This window comes from Cervus elaphus, unplaced genomic scaffold (assembly GCF_910594005.1).
Source record: "Cervus elaphus unplaced genomic scaffold, mCerEla1.1, whole genome shotgun sequence".
NCBI lineage: Eukaryota > Metazoa > Chordata > Mammalia > Artiodactyla > Cervidae > Cervus > Cervus elaphus.
Genome location: NW_025316694.1, coordinates 277,847 through 294,029, shown reverse-complemented (window position 1 = coordinate 294,029; position 16,183 = coordinate 277,847). Strand labels below are relative to the sequence as shown.

Sequence of the window (16,183 nt, the reverse complement as noted above, 5' to 3'; positions counted from 1 at the left end):
TCAGTCAGATCATGTCACAATCTGTCTGAAACAACAAACTAGTGAGTGAAACAACAAAGGAATCCAGGAAGGAACAAACTAATACATAAATGGTTTTAAGCACAGAGTGGCGGGGGGAAGGTGGGCGGGAGGTTAACAGCTGGGCACATTTGGAAAACAGTGAGACTTTGGGATAGGAGAGGGGGCAGGGTATCAGAGAGATGGGTGATATCACCTTGGTCAAGACCCCCTGGCTTGGTCTGACAGGCACAGGGAGCCACAGGTGGGTGGCCAGTGGCAGGATGAGTGCAATGGAGCCTCACGGATGCCCCTCCCCACCCCATGAGGCTCACGTGGGGCACACAGCACCCTCTAGTGCACGACCTGCCTGGGTGAGGCCAGAGTTGGCATTGAGCAAAGAAACCCTGAGGACACCTAAGAACAAAATCACTGACCACGGCTCAGGAAATGATGGCCTGGTAACTGAGGAACACTGCCAACTGGGAGACATTAGGCAGAATGACACACACATGCACACACACACATGTGCACTCTCAGGCAGGGTCACCCTGTAGGATGCTCCACACACCCCACGATCTCCATTTTTTGTCCCAGATGGAGGCTGGCTTTGCAAGGGATTGTAATGTAATTTTGGCTTTTTAGGAAAAAAGCACAGGTCAGGAGAGCCAGTGCCTATGAGCGCAGAGAGAGCCCTGCAGGCCAGCCCCACTTTGGCCATAAATGGGGCTGATGGTATGCTCAGTACCTCCTGTGTGTGGCCATAAAACCATCACCACCATTACCCAACCACAATCACCACCCCCAGCTACACCATTACCACTACCATGATCACCACTCTCCCCACGAGCACCATCACCTTCACCCCCCTCACCTACACAGCATCACCACCACCATCACTAACTTCACCTGAACTCCAGCCCCCCACTATATTATCATCCCCACACCCTAACCACTACTGACACCATCACCACCCTCCCCACAACCATCACCTCACACCTTCACCCACCAGCTTCACCACTACTGCTGACCATGCCTACACCATCACCACCCACCATCACTCCACCCTCCAACCATCGCCACCATCATCACTCTGCTAGGCATCCAGAGGCTTCCAAATGAAGCAGCTTTGCCAGGTTTGACCCACATAAGATGTGGGAAGAAAGCTGGACTGGAAAGACCCACAAAGCCAGCCCGGGCCTGTCCTGTTCACTGCTGCATTCCCAGAACCTTGCCTGATGCCTGGCACAGAGCAGGCGAGAAGGGAAGGCCTGGGTGGCCCTTTGAGAGCCAGCCACCTCTGTTCACGGGTCCTGGGCTCAGCTTAGATGTCACAAGCCAGTGCCTCCTTGTAGGGAATATGACAGCTTGCCCCAGTCCTCATGCTGGGAACTGAAGCCTCTCTACAAAATCATCAAGAAAACTCTGGCCTGTGCAGGTGTACCCAAAGCTGGACAGCTAAGTGCATACATGGGTGGTGAATACAAGCCAGGGCTAGCTACTTTACTTGGTGCCCAGTGAGGACACTAGTCACCATGAGAGCAGCCTCAATTCCAGTCTTAAATTCCCTCTTCCCAAATGCAGCCAGCAGCCCTCAGTGGACAGCCTGTGTGCCACTGTGGCCACAAGGCTGAGTGGCCTTCCTGGCCCGGACTGGGCACACAACAAAGGCCAGCTGGCACAAAGGCCTGGCACACAAGGAGGAGTGAGCAGCCACCCTGGCACACCCTGGATGCCCGGGGCTCTCCATGCTCCTGAGGATTCTGTCTAGCGCCGAGCCCAGGCACCTGCCTGCCTGTCTGGTCAGGGGCTTCACACATAGCCCAGCTCTGCAGACCTTCCCTCCATCATCCCTTCAGACTGAGCCTCATCGTGTGGTCCACAGTGGGCAGGGCAGGCGATCACATGCAGGGGTACTGTGTCTCCCCACACACCTGTCTGTGTGGGCCCTGCCTGGACAGGGTGGCTGGTGGCCTGGAGAGAGGAGGAGAGACCTGAGGACCAGGCCTTGCCTCAGAGGCACCACAGACCTGTACGTACAGGTACCTTCCTCCACACGTGAAAAGCTCTGACTTGCCCACCTTACCCGAGCTCTTACTGTAGACCTCAGTCTCCCCGCCTGTTTCCCAATTCTGAGAAAGAGAATTCACTTCTTGCTCTCAGAATGGAACTGCAACCAGGCCTAGGTCTCCTGACAACCCCCTCCTCTGCCATGCCATCTACGTAGTCCTCTGCTGATGGGCAGGAAGGGGTCAGGGTGTGGCTGAAGTTTGGGGTAGTGAGGTGTGCAGACGAGATCTGCAGCCCAGCTGCATGGAGCCAGCAGCCCAAATTCCTCCCTTGTGCCCAGGCCCCAACCTTCTGCTCCCAGAGGCCTGAGGGCCAGGCTGCACCCAGCAGGCACCCGTGGCCACCACCCACGTCCCCACCCGCCCAGACCAGCTGCAACAGCCTCGCTCAGATGATGGACACTCATGCCCAAATGTGATTTCCCAGCTGCCGCTGAGTTAATCACCAGCCTCACTAGCAGTTCCTTCTGGCTTCTATGCAAAGGAAACTGCCAATTAGGTTACAATTAATTTCTTTACCCAGGGCAAAGCCTGACTGGAAAAAGACTGGCCACCCAAGTGGCCTGATGATGACTGTTCTGCAGGTCACCAGGCTCCCTTGGCTCTGGGGTTCCTGCACTCTGTGGCCCCAGCCAACGGCAGGTGTGTCAGCCCCGGCCTGGTCAGGTCAGCCCTGGCGACCGGTCAGGACATCCCAGGCTTTGACTCTGGTGCTGCTGCCCAGCAACTGTCCCCCTCACACCCAGCAGGGCACCATGACTCAGATCTCAACAAATCTGTCACCTCGTTGGACCTCCTTGAACAGCCATGGTCCTGCCCCTTTCTGCCCCTCCCCCCAGCACCAGTTTCGCCCAGCCCAGGTTTACCACTAACCAGCAAGGGCTTCCCCAAAGGTTCATCAGGTAAAGAATCTGCCTGCGATGCAGGAGACACAGGTTCGATCCTTGGCTCGGGAAGATCCCCTGGAGGAGGAAATGGCAACCCACTCCAGTATTCTTGCCTGGAGAATCCCATGGACAGAGGAGCCTGATGGGCTACAGTCTATGGCGTTGCAAAGAGTTGGATTTGACTAAGCACGAGTGAGACTTCTTTATTGGGTTGGCCAAAAAGGTCGTTTGAGTTTTTAAAGCACGATATTACAAAAAAACCCAAACTAACTTTTTGGCAAGTAAATGCATTCTTACTGAGAAGCTTTATTCCAAATGCTTCACGTGCATCACCCTACTAATGGACAGGACAACTGCCAGAGGTAAGGACAACTTCTGGTTCCTGTCTTAGAGCAAGGAAACCAAGGCAGAGAGAGGCTACCTTGCCCAAGGCTGTACAGAGTGAGTGAGCCAGGACTTAAGGGTTCTACTCTTAGGTATGCGTGGCCACCAGGCTCCTCTGCTCGGTGACGGCTGTGCACACACATGTGGAAAAGCCAGGGCACCATGACCTGGGACTCCAGGCCACCCATCCACCTGCTTGCTGACCAGGTGGAAAATGCAACCTAAATAATCCTCCATAGTCTTCTTCAGCCTCCTCAAAAATGCAGGTGCCCTTAAAAGTCTCCTCGTGGAAATTTGCTCTTTCATATCTCACTGAAACAGAGCAAAAGCCCAGGAAGACGTGACCAGGGGGGAGTTTGCTCAGCCAGCGCTGTCCAACAGGGATGGACATGGTCAAGGCTGCTGAGTGTGCAGGTACCTGGGGATGCTAGGGGCCTGATGTGCCCATGCCCCCTGGACACAGGACTGAGCCTTGAGGGGTCCTTTTCTTTGCCGCTGTTAGATCCTACTATTTGATACCTGGGTCGGGAAGATCCCCTGGAGGAGGAAATGGCAACCCACGCCAGTATTCTTGCCTGGAGAATCCCATGGACAGAGGAGCCTGGAGGGCTAGAGTCCCTGTGGTTGTAAAGAGTAGGATACAACTGAGCATGTGTGCGTGCACACGTGCACATGCATGCACATACACACACACATTTCACCTTCAGAAGTGAGTCTAGATACAAAGGAGAGATTTAAGCATGACTCGTGAAAGCAGAGAGACAAGTGCAGAGCCAGGCCCCGGCCACGCTCCTTCTCTGTCTTGCTGCATGGCCCGCTCAGTGCTCAGCCTCCCTGCGTCTGTTCCCAGCTGTGAACAGGGACAGGGACCCTCCCTGGAAGGACTGCTGGGACCAAGCGCCTACTGGTGGGAGCCAGAGCCACTTCTCCTCTTTTCTCCCTCTCTTTTTTTTTTTGCAAAGAACATGTGGTTTATTAAAGAGAGCTTGTCGTCAGCAGCATTTATTCAACGAACAAAACAAATGAAAAAATAAAAGCAGACTAACATTCTGACCATTGGAGTGAGACTGACTGAATTCATTCAGCCCAGTGTCCAGAGTCCCAGGGGCAGCTTCCCAAGGAGGAAGCCTTGGAGTCTCGGGGTCTCTTGGCACCTCCCTTGAGAGTCTTGCGGGGGGTGGGGGCGTGGAAATTGCCAAGGGCAAGCCTTCCCATTGGAGGAGCTCAGTCTAACCTGGGTATGGTCCCTGTGCTCTTTTGACCTTCATCACAAAGTCAAGGAGAGGACACTGGACCCAGGTCTGCCACTGAGGCAAATCAGATGCAGTGATGCAGGATGGTCCCAGGAAAGAGGAGGGCAGAGGGACAGGCAAGAGGGAATGCACTGGGGTCCTGGTCAGTGTCTGCTGGGTCACAGCTGCAGCCCCAGCCTCAGGCTGTGAAGGGATCACGCAGGGGCTGACCACCAGCAGACGAGTTCTGGTACAAGGGTGACCCAGGCTGCTGGGAGGATGTGTGTTTTTGCCTCATACTGGTGTGGTGTCTTTACACACTAGTTCTCCCTTACACCCAGTTCTACTACAGAGCTCAGAGCTCCCCCAGCCAGGACCTCCTGGAAAACCAGGAAGGTCCCAGAGGCAAGGAGAGAGGATGCTGACTGACTCTGGAAGGTCAGGAAGACCATGTCTCCAACCTGCTTCCTCCTTTCCAGCCTTACCCTTCATTTCCAAACCAAGCACTTGTCAACCTGCAATAAATAACCAGGAGTCTGAATAAAGAGCAAAAATCTCCAAGATACTGTGTGGGAAGAGGAAGAAAAAGGGAAGCATACAAAGTCCCAGAAGCATCCACAGGACAGCCTGGCAAGGAGCCGCCTCCTCCCTGACTCCTGAATGAGACCTCCCTGGGCCCACAAAGGCTTCCTGATAACCCCCCAGTCAAGATCTTCCCACCCTGAGCAGGGTCCCAGCACTCATGCAGCTTCTGGGTGCAAGGGGTGGGGCACACTGCTTTGGTACATTCTGCTGTCCCAGGAAAACAGCTTCAAGGAACTGGCAGTACGACATCACACAGCTGCAATTACGGTAATCAACTTACGCCAGATCTGCCTGGTTATTTTTAGAGTCTGGATTGAGGCGAAGAGTTGACTCGTTGGAAAAGACCCTGATGCTGGGAGAGATTGGGGTCAGGAGGAGAAGGGGACGACAGAGGATGAGATGTCTGGATGGCATCACTGACAAGATGGGCATGAGTTTGAGTAAACTCCGGGAGTTGGTGATGGACAGGGAGGCCTGGTGTGCTGCGATTCATGGGGTCACAAAGAGTCGGACATGACTGAGCGACTGAACTGAACTGAACCAAAGACAGGGCAGCCCTGGGTTCTTCTATTGCTCAGTCCTGCCTTGTCAAGCGGGCTGAGTAGGTCACTGGTCCCCAGAACCTTGCATCTTCCTCCCCAGCCCCAGATCTTCTACAGAATGGTCCTTGGGCACTGGCATCTCACTTACAAGAAGGACACCATTGCTTCTGGGACATTTGAGCTCAATGTGGCTTTAGGGTGTCTTCTGAGACTATCCTTAGGGTCCCAGTGGGGTCACAATGACTCAACCCCACAGAAGGACACTGGATGAAGCCATGTCCTCTTCAAAAGGGACCTGGGGTTCGGACACTGAAATGTTTCTGGCCAAAAACTGCTTCTTGGCAACACCTGGTGGAAATTTGATAAAGCAAAGTAAACTCAACAACAAAAGAAGGTCCACCCAATTAAAACAGGGGCAAAATAGTTGCTTCTCCAAAAAAGATACAAATGGCCCAGAAGCACTAGAAAAGACTCTCAGCATCACTGATAATTAAGAAAAAGCAAATCAAAACCATAGATGAGGACACTGTTTGTATCCAAGAAGATGGATACAATTTAAAAATATAAATAGAAAGTAACCTGTTGGTGAGGATGTGGTAAAACTAGAACTCTCACACACAGCTGGTAAAATTGTACAATGTTTCAGTTGTTATCAGAAAATAGCTTGGCAGTTCCTCAAAACAGAGAAGTTGAAATTAACATACGACCCAGCAATTCTACTCCAAAGTAAATACCTAAGAGAACTGAAAACAGGGATTCAAACAGATACTCACACAAAAATATCCACAGCAGCATTATTCACAAAAGTCAAAAGATGTAAACAACCCAAATGTCCCCCGACATGAATGAATAAATAAATGTGATACATGTTGCATTGGCCTGAAAGTTCATAAACCCAAACAAACTTCCTGGCCAACCCAATACATGCAATGTAATATTACTCACCCTTAAAAAGGAATGAAATACCAATACATGCTACAACACGGATATACCTCCAACCAAGTAAAAGGAGCTGGATACAAATGAAAGGTCAATTTATTCTAAATATCCAAAATAGACAAGTCCATAGAGACAGGTGCAGAGTGGCAGTTACCAGGGGCTAGTGTGGGGGGACTAGGCGCACTGCCTAATGGGTATGGGGTTTCCTTTGGGGGATTAACAATAATGTTCTGGAATTACACAGGGGTGATGAATATGCAATGCTGTGAATGTGCTAAATCCCACTCAACTATTCACTCTAATTTTGTGTTGTTAATTTCATACCTCAAAAGAAGTGAATTTTAATTGTTTACCACCCTGTTCTTCCCCCCATCTCCGCAGGAGAGACCACCCTGGAAGACGCAAGGGCACAAGTCCAGAGCGGACCCCAGGAGCCTGCACAGGTGCCCCAGTGTGCATCCCACCAAACCACCGTGCTCTCCTCTGCACACCGGCTTCTCTCTCAGAGAAAAGGACCCTGTGATGGGGTTCCAGCCTGTGGAAATGGGCAAAGAGCCCAGGGCCCTACAAACCCGGCTCCTCAGAGCTCTGGGCCCCTCTTGTGCACACAGTCAGGTGTGGAGTGGCTGCCAAGGGCAGGGAGCGGGGATCAGGAGACAAATGAACAGTGTTGAGACGTTGAGACTGGGGGTTCCTGTCACCCCCAAGTTCACAGTCTTTCCTGCTCACATAGGTACAGGGGATAGGAGGCTGCAGAAGAAGATTCAAGAGGGTCCCAGGGGAGACTTCTCAAGGCTCTGTGGAGGCACATGTGTGATCTCCTGTAAAGATCCCCTGCAGGTGCCAATCTGATGAGGAGGCTCAACCCAGTGACAAAGCATGTGCTCACAGCACAGAGTACACGGTCACCTTGCACCCATGTCATGGCCAAGAGGTGGTGGAATGGAGCCCTGATTCCATCCTTTCTCCTTCCCAGAAAGAAAAAAAAAAGAGCAGCAGATGCGCCACGGGCAATGCTGGAAGGGCAGGATAGGGGAGGAGGGAAGGAGAAAGCACACTCTGAACCAGCCCCCCAGCTTCTGGGTCTTTCGCTGTTTCACCGTATCTGTGTCTTTGACTGTTTCAGGGGCAGAAAAACTTAAGAAACTCCATAAACTCCTTCCCTCCACTCGGACTCTCACCACCACGCTGTGCACCCCAGATCGCCCCCCACCCCCACACCTGTCTCACTCTCAGGTTCTGGCACACAGAACATATATCTTCCCAAGCATTTTCCAGGCTGTTAGTTAAAGCTTAGGAACTTATAGTTTTTCTTTTCCTTTTTTTGTTAATTAAAGCTTAGGACTTATATGGTTTCTTTCCCCCTTTTGCTAAGACCAAGAACCACTGGAGTTTTCTGGCAATCCCATAGGCAGCAATGGGGGACTAGAACCAGTTCTGATGTCCATCGTCTCACCAGGGAGGTTCTGATTGTTTCAGAAGCAGAATCGTTTCTTCAATCACAGGGCAGTCAGAGCTGGTACTCAGGACACAGCTTGGAGCTCTGCCTCTCTCTCCCAGCCACCCTGCCCCTTAGATACTTCTCTGGAGCCCAGGGCCCTGTGGAACCCAGACAGTAGCTCCCAGGTCAGAAAAGTGAAGGCTTAAGATGGGGATAAAGTAAAGTCCCAGTACCTGAATCTGGGGGCGGTGGGCTGGGGCCCCCAGGACCTGGGTCAGGTCCCAGAACTGAGCCCTGCCCGCCACAGAGGCCCCCAGTCCCACTAGGTATCCTTGATGTCACGGAGAGCCTGCATCGGCCGGACCAACAGGTGGGCACACACCTGTCCAGGTGCACAGGTGACCTTTCTACAGTGGTGCCTTAGCTGCTTTACTCTGTGGAGCCGCTCACCAGGCAAAAGCAAACAGAGGTGTTTGCTCAGGGCTGGCCACCTGCTCTCCTTGAGGGCCCAGGTGGTGCCTGAACTGCCTTCCCCAAGCTCCTGCTGGCGTCATCACCCCCACAACCACGCTTTCTAGGGGGCGTCAATTCTACCTCCCTGCTCTCTCTCGCCCCACCCTACCTTGCCCAGGGTCTTGCAGTGGACAGCTGATAGGGCCACTGGCTTTCAGGCTCCAGCCTCAGGGACAGGTGCCAGGGGCTCCCACAGTTACCCAGCTGTGAGGCCAGAGCTTGATGGAAGCCCAGGTCTCGTCTGGTCCAGAGCTTGGGAAGGCGGATGGTGGGAGGATTGGGAGGTGAAGCCAGGCAGGAAGTGGGCCCCGTCCACAGGGGCTCCCAGGGCTTCAGCCCAAAGAGGACAATACCCTCAGGTCCTCTCAGGTATGGCGGAGCTCTGTCTTGGGAGCCACAGCCTCCCTTGAGCATGGGAACACGGGGGTCGGGGAGGGGGACCTGCGCTGCCAGTCCGCTGCTCTGGGGTAGGGAGGGAAAGCCGTGTGGGCTCTGGAGGCCTGAGTCTTCATACCCCTTCAGGCTCCTCTGAGACCACCCAGGTCATGGCCCTGGGTGATCTCTCTGAGTCACACCAACCCCCCAGCCTTCCAGGAGCTGAAGCATGCCCACCCATAAAGCATAGCACTCTGCCCTTGAAGACCCAGGGGAAGCAAGTGAGAAGGAAGGAGGGAGGGAGGGAGGGAGGGGGATGTCCTCCACCGCCTTCACACCCTGTGGCCCAAGCCCAGAAGGGCCCCTTTCCTGCCTGGCAGCCCACCATCCCCGCTTCCACCCTGCCCCATAGCCTGCCTTCTGCCATGCACTTCCATTTGATATCACACACACACATTTGAGATAAATGACAGCTTGGCGCTTCCTTTACTGCCCATTTCTCCTACATGGAGATAGCTCTGAGGTCAAAGTCACCTTCTGCATTCTCCCCGGGTGCACCCCTAGTCCTGGAGAAGCTGCCTGGGTGGCAGGTGGTCCCTCGGAGCGTGTATGTGGGCTGCTCACCAGTACTGTTATTGTTACTATTAAGTCACTCTCTCAGAAAAACAATTGCAGAAACCAGGAGGAAGAAGAGAAAGAAATGAAGAGGAGAAGATGAGGGACTGGAGCCTGAACACAACCCCCACAGGAGGAAGTGTCCTCCCCCACATCCACAGGAAGGGGGTGGGTCTCCAGAGTGGAGACTAGCCACTTCTTCAGGATAGAAGGAAGCAATACCGTTGTTGGGGGGCACTTCTCCAGCTCTGCCTCTTTCCTGGGGAGCCCAGTGGGCACTTTCTTCTCCCAGAATGTCCTGGAGTCCAGGTAAGGAGACACAGTCATACCCATGTGCCCTGAAGCCCAGCCCCTGCCCTCCCCCACTCCTCAGCACAGTGGCTTCTGTCAGGTTCTAGGTCCCCAGGCAGAGGCGGGTACAAGGGTCACACTCTCAGCCTACACCACTAGCACGCTCCCTCCCCTGGGGCCAGTTATGACAGGATCCCACCTGGAGGCAGTTCCTGGACCTGTAGGACTCCCAGACATCAGCTGTAGCTGATGTAGAATCAGCTGAGAATCAGCCCGAGTCCTGGGGGCTCCTGACTCAGGTGTTGGGGAGCATGGCAGCACACTTCCGTCCCAGACCCAGGCCAGGCTGTCCCTCGGGCCCCTGGAGCACCCCACCAGAGGGTGACCAGTGGGTGAGCAGACTCAGGGCGACCTTCCCCACGCCCACCCCCGGACTCCTCCTGAGCCCTGTTGCAGGCCCCCACCACCGCTGGCCCAGAGGAGGGGCTTGCTGAAAACCAGAGGACCAGGGCCACAGAGTCATGAAGTCCTCTTCACGGGCTCAGGTACACGGGCTGTGGGAGCCTCAGTTTTCTTACCTGTGAAATGGGAATACAAAGCCACATCCCTCAGGGTTTCGGGAGGATACAGTGAGTAGCAGACAGGCGGTGCTGAGCACAGGATCAGCATGCCGTGGGCCCCCTGGGGTGGCCATTGCTGGCATCACCTTATCCAGTTAAGACCAATGGGCAGAGGACACCTCTTTTGGGTCACAGGGGGAGAAGCCCTCAGGCAAGGCAGCAGTTTCCTGCCCCCCCACCCCGCTTCCGCTTGGCACCCCATACTCCAGGTCCCATAATTTTTAATTTGTTTTCTCCTCCCCTGGCTAAAAGGCCATTAGCACCCCATTAGGTAAAAGAATCCCATTTTCTTCACACCACCAAGGAAACAGTGATTTACTTAGCCATCCTTAATGCAATTCTGCAGAATAAAGGCAATTTTGCAATGGTCTCAATAAACTTCCCCATTTGCTCTCTGCTCACAGACCCCACTCTTAGGAGCCTACCAGCTGACCCAGCCCCTTGCTCCCTCAGAAGGCTGGACTCTGCTAGGGCCCAGGACAGTCAGTGTGGGGCGCAGGCAGCTCCCAGAGGCCAGAAGGGCTTTAGGGGGACCCAGGTGAGCCTGGTGAAGCACACCACCACTCGTCCCTGGCCAGAGAGGGAAGGAGCAGAAAGAGAAACAAAGAGGTCAGCAGAGCAGTCTTCCTGGCTGAGGGGCTGCACTGGCACCCGCTGGTCCAGCAGAAGTGGTCCAACTGCAGAGGGGCAGGGCCCGCAGCCTGGAGAGAGGCTGTAAGTCATGGCCCATACTGGGAGTGAGAGGCCCCAGGGGCGTGCAGGCACAGGGGGCAGGTCTCTCCTTGTGGGCAGAGGTGCTGAGCAAAACGGGACCCCAGAAGCCAGGCCAGGAAGATGGCAGGTGCGAGGCCTCGTGAGGAAGAGCAGGGGGTCAGGGAGAAGGTGCTGGGTGAGCAGTCAGCCTGAGACATTCAGGGAGAGCCCTGGAAGCTGGGAATCAGTCTCTTCATCCATGCCACGGGGACATCTGTACCTGCACTGGAGCAGTAAAACGCCACACACTCTTCTGAGAACAACTTCTAGATGGGTCCAGGATGCCCCAGGTGGACAGGCTGTGCCCCCTGAGTGTGAGCAGGGAGGAGCAGGTGTCCCTGTGTATACACGCGGGGGTCGCAATGTGTGGGAGTAGCAGGGAGGGGGGCTGGGTTTCCCAGACAAGGGTGTAGTGTGAGGGGCCGAGCATGGGTGTGAGTGTGTCCACAGGCCTCATGATCACATATCCTTGAGAAAGGGCAGTGGTGTCTCGGTGATCACCAAGAGTGAGCATGAGAGTGAGTGTGTGTGTGTGTGTGTGTGTGTGTGTGAGCATGTGAGTGTGTGCCCATGTGTGCCCTCACACAGATACCAGAGTGTGGGTGAGGAGTACTGCCCTACTCTGGGAGTCTGTGTCTGGGATGGCACCTTTTTCTGAAGGCGTGTGCATTCTTACACAATGAGAGTGTGTACACATGGAGAGGGGCACACACTAGGGGTCTGGTGATGTCCTATGACCTTGGTCTGAGCACCCCTGAGCCCTCTAGCCCATCCCTGCCAGCCCTGAGGCAGTGCTTTCCTTCCCTAACACTGGGGTCCAGGCCACTGCCGCTCCATCTGGTTGCCTCCCTACCCAGCCTCTCATCAGCCATCCAGCACAGAAGAGAGCTTCCGGTCTGGGGGAGGTAGGTCTAGGCCAGCAGGGAGGGCTTTCATCCCCTAGAGACCCAGCCCATACCCCAGGTAACAGGCACGGCCACTGAAGGGCTGCATCCACAAGGGGGCGCCCCGATTCCGGGCTACTCCCAGCCTGGGCGAGTCCCGGAGCAGTGGCCCCCGCTCACTTGCGGCAGTCTGGAGCACCACACCGAGAGGGCTCCAGAACTGCCACTCTGAGTAGTGTGCCCGCAGGCCTCTCCAAACGCCCAGCTGTCTCCTCCTGAGTACCGCGGGGCCACCTCTCCACTCTCAGTGTCGTCAATCACGGTTTCTTACTCATCCTGTTGGAAGAGTGGGTGGGGCAGGAGACCTGCTTTCCCTGGATTGGAGGGCCTTTCTCCCACCACCCAACTCCTTGAGTCCAGGCTGTGAAAAAGCCACTTGCATTCCTACCAAGTGTCACAGGTCCATGCTGGCAGCCCCGCTCCCAGTCCAGTCCTCCTAGCCTCAGCTGGACACCTTGGCTAAGCACAGGAGAGGCATGGGAAGTCCTCTGCTAGGTTCTGAGGCCGCCCAGTCCACCCTGGCTTCCGCCTCTCACCTGATCACCCGCCCATTACTACAAAGTTGCAACACAGAGTTACAAGAGATCTTCTGAACGCCTTGCCTGTGTTTACTTCTGCCCTGTTTTCAACCTTCTGTTTCCGCCTCACAGCACCCTGACCCCAGACTCCCAATGCTTCCCCCATTCTTCCCGGGGGCATGGGAAGGATTTCTCCCCTGCCTTTCCTGTGATGGGCTGGGGGCCCATCCTAGTTTAAGTATCTGACTCTTGAGCTTGGGATCCAGTCATACAAATGAAACCTTGGGCAGGCCTGTGAACCCACCGTCAGTGCAGGACCCAGGGCCAGAAGCAGGGAACCACTCACTGCCTCTTGTATTCCTAAAGGCTGAAGGGAAAGGTGGGGAAGGGTGGCGGGGGCTACTCTCAGAGGGAAATTTAGTACATACATATAAGTATTTAAGAAAAAGAAATCGGGGACAATTTTAGAGAAACTAAAATTCGTGGCCACGGGGGGGGGGGGGGCGGGGCGGTAAGGAGCAGATTCCACAGCCTTGGGATTCATTCATCTGTCGAGAGTTTTGGAGGTGGGGGCAGTGACCAGCCTTTGCAAAGCCACTTCGAATCCTCCCAGCACCTATGCTGACGACACACAGCCCTACTCCACTCCAGGATGGTAAAAGCGCTTGGTGCATGTTGGCCCCGAACGGTCAAATGGTGCCAAAGGCCGCGCCTTCAGGTACCCCTGCGGGGCAGCAACAGGAGACTCTAAAGACGCGGGTGGGACTGGAGCCAGGGCTGGCGGCGCTGGGCCAGCCCGAGCGGGCCCTCGAGGGCAGCCTCCCTAGAAACCACAGGCTTGGGGGATTTTTAAGAAGTAGGGTGGCAAAAACTCACAAGGAAAAGCAACCGTTTTAAAAAGAGCAGATCTCCTCCGGTCTCACCCCAGAGAGGATATCAGAGCCGGAGGAGAAACGCACCGACGTGGAGTGTGACAAGGAAACCAAGATGGAGCAATCGTTTACAGAAACACAACTCCTCCTGCCCCAGTGGCAGGCTTTTCAGGGCTACCTTACCCGTCGTCCCCCACCTGCACCGAAACGCCAACAAGATCCGCTCGGTTCGCCCCAGACGCCGCTGTGGCGCGAGGCGCGACCAGGCAGGCAAGCGCGGCTGCGACTCGGGCCCTGGGCACAGGCGCCCGGCCCGTGTCCCGCTCCGGCCCGAGACCCGCCCAGCCTGGGGCCCGAGGCGCGCTGCCCGCCACACCACCCGACTCCCAATGGAGCCCAAGCGGCCAGTAACTGCGTGGCCCGCTGCCCGCCGCGAACAGAAAGGAGTTTTAGAACGCGTCCACTCCACCGCGCGGCTCCAACTTCGCCCCGACCGCCGCGGGCACCAGTCCCCGACAGAACTCACCTTCGCCGAGCAGGGGCAGCAGCAGAAGCAGGAACCGCAGCCCCACGGCGCTGGCCGTCGCCTTCGCCATCGCCGATGCACGCTGCGGCTGCGGCGAGAGGGACGCTTCCTTGGGCTGGGGGGCTCAGCAGCGGGGTGCGGCGCTCAGCACCGCCCGTCCTGGAGCGGAGGACGCAGTGAACACTGCAGGCACCGAGCGTCGGGGCGCGGGCTCCAGGGCACTCTCCGCAGCTGTGCTCGGGGCTCGGAGCACATGACTGAGGAGGGGAGGGCGCGGGCTGCGCACGAGGCGAGAGCAGGGGCGGGGCAGGGCGGTGAGGGCGGCGTGGTGGGGGGGGCGGAGTGGCGGGGGGGCGGGGCCAGGGTGCGGAAGTAAAGGCGGGGCGCCGGGTACCTCCCCAGGCGATCCCTGGTGCGGTTACGCCGGAGCGAGGGTATGGAGACCAGAGCCGGACGCGGGGTGCAGGCCGGGCGGGGCTCGAGTAGGGGCGAGGTGCGGGATCCAGTACCGGCCTGGCAGCCGCAGCCCCAAGCCGTGCACCTCCGCACGCACAGTCACTCTTCCTCAGCCTGTGCGCCCTCTCGCTGTCTCTGCGCTTCGACCTTCCCTGCCGCCCAGAGAGGGCAGGGAAACCAGGCGGGGATGCGGGGTCTGGGCGGACTGGCTGGGGGTGAGCCGGAACGGACCTGCAGACCAGGCAGGCGCCCCGCCTCCAGGCTCCGGGCGCGGCGCGCATCCTCCGCCATTTCGCGGAGGGGGGAGGTGCGGTGGGAGCGCGGCCTCTCTGGCGGCCGGAGGCGGGAGGAGGGGAAGAGCCCCCGCGAGGGACCCGGAGCCGGCGCGCCTTCTGCGCACTCCAGGGGTGCGCATGGCGAGTGGCTTCCGTAGTCCCTCTGGGGGTGTCCTAGCGTTAGTTTGTGAACCCCTCTTTAGGACTGGTCCAGCCAATGAAAACAGGAATCTGACCGGGCACACCTTTCAAAGAGACGGGGAGCCGGCGTTAACGGGATGCTTGGAGGGTAATACCCTTTCCCCCCCACCACACATTAGAATTCTTAGGATGTGGGGCTGACAGGGTAGCAGAGCAAGTAGCAAGAAGGAACTGGAGCCCAAAAGAATTTAATTTTTGCTCCAAGAAATGATGCCTATAAACACATCTGATACTAAAAAGAGGGAAGACTCTGGGTCCCTAACATGGGAGGTCCTGGGGTGAGGCGGGAGGTGGGTACTAGGCTCCTGTGGGAAAAGTCCACTGTTCTCCTCCCGCCTCCCAGCTGCCTTTTGAGGTCTGGCCCCCACCGGGGCACAGAGGAATGGGATGCACATAGGAGCTTGGGGTGGGAGGATCCCAGGTCCCTAGACCTGAGGTGCCCCTATTTCAGGGTCTTTTCTTCCTGCTGTGCACAGAGCCGCGCCCTCCTGCCTGGCTGAGCTCAGAGCTGAGTAAGAGCTGCGCACATCACTGCAGATAAGAAGTCAAAGTGAAGTCACTCGCCATGAGGAGGAGGAGCTGCCAAGACAGGCTGGCTGGGGGCTCTGCCCCCTGAGATGTCCAAGCCAGCCTGTTGGCAGAAGGCCAGGGCACAGTGCTATCAGCTCAGGAGAGCCACCCTGCGGCCACCAGACCTTATGTTGCCTGCCTCACCCTCCCAGGGCTTCAGGCTCTTGGACATCTGGGGCTGGAGTTGGCTGTGGGGGATTCCCCTGGGTGTGGGCGAGCTACCTCTGGTGCTAATAGTAACCACCAAGGCTGAGCTGCTCAGGCCTGTGCACAGCAAAGGGACCTGAGTTAGGAAGGGAGATCCCAAGAGAGACTTCTTTGTTACACACAGACTTCTGTGACAGGAGGATGCAGAATGAAGAGGGGTGGCCTGGTGCATTCTTTCCAACTGGCCCCACCCTTGTGGAACTGCCCCAGCCAAGCCTTGGCTAACACTGGTCAGGCCGGATGTCCAGTCGTGCTCTGGGTGACCACCTCAAGGGCCCATTGGACACTGTGCTCCTGCCTGATCCCCTCAGGCCCTTCCACTCCTTCTCCACCACCACCCTTGGGGGTCTTGAGAGGACATCTAAGACTGT

At 56.3% G+C, this 16,183-nt stretch overlaps 1 protein-coding gene and 1 long non-coding RNA gene across 2 annotated transcripts in view; one reads left to right on the top strand and one right to left on the bottom strand.

Moving 5' to 3' along the window:
- LOC122691295 (proto-oncogene tyrosine-protein kinase receptor Ret-like) overlaps window positions 1–14,400 on the bottom strand; it is a 53,153-nt gene extending 38,753 nt beyond the window's left edge. The window contains exon 1 of the mRNA XM_043897928.1: window positions 14,104–14,400. Coding sequence (XP_043753863.1) covers window positions 14,104–14,173 — 70 coding nt within the window. The 5' untranslated portion in view covers window positions 14,174–14,400. The remainder of the gene's footprint in view (window positions 1–14,103) is intronic.
- Window positions 14,401–14,469: 69 nt separating this feature from the next.
- LOC122691298 lies at window positions 14,470–15,864 on the top strand. The gene is made up of 3 exons (XR_006340384.1): window positions 14,470–14,537; window positions 15,038–15,123; window positions 15,512–15,864. It is a non-coding gene; the product is annotated as an uncharacterized LOC122691298 (long non-coding RNA).
- The last annotated feature ends 319 nt before the right edge of the window (window positions 15,865–16,183 follow it).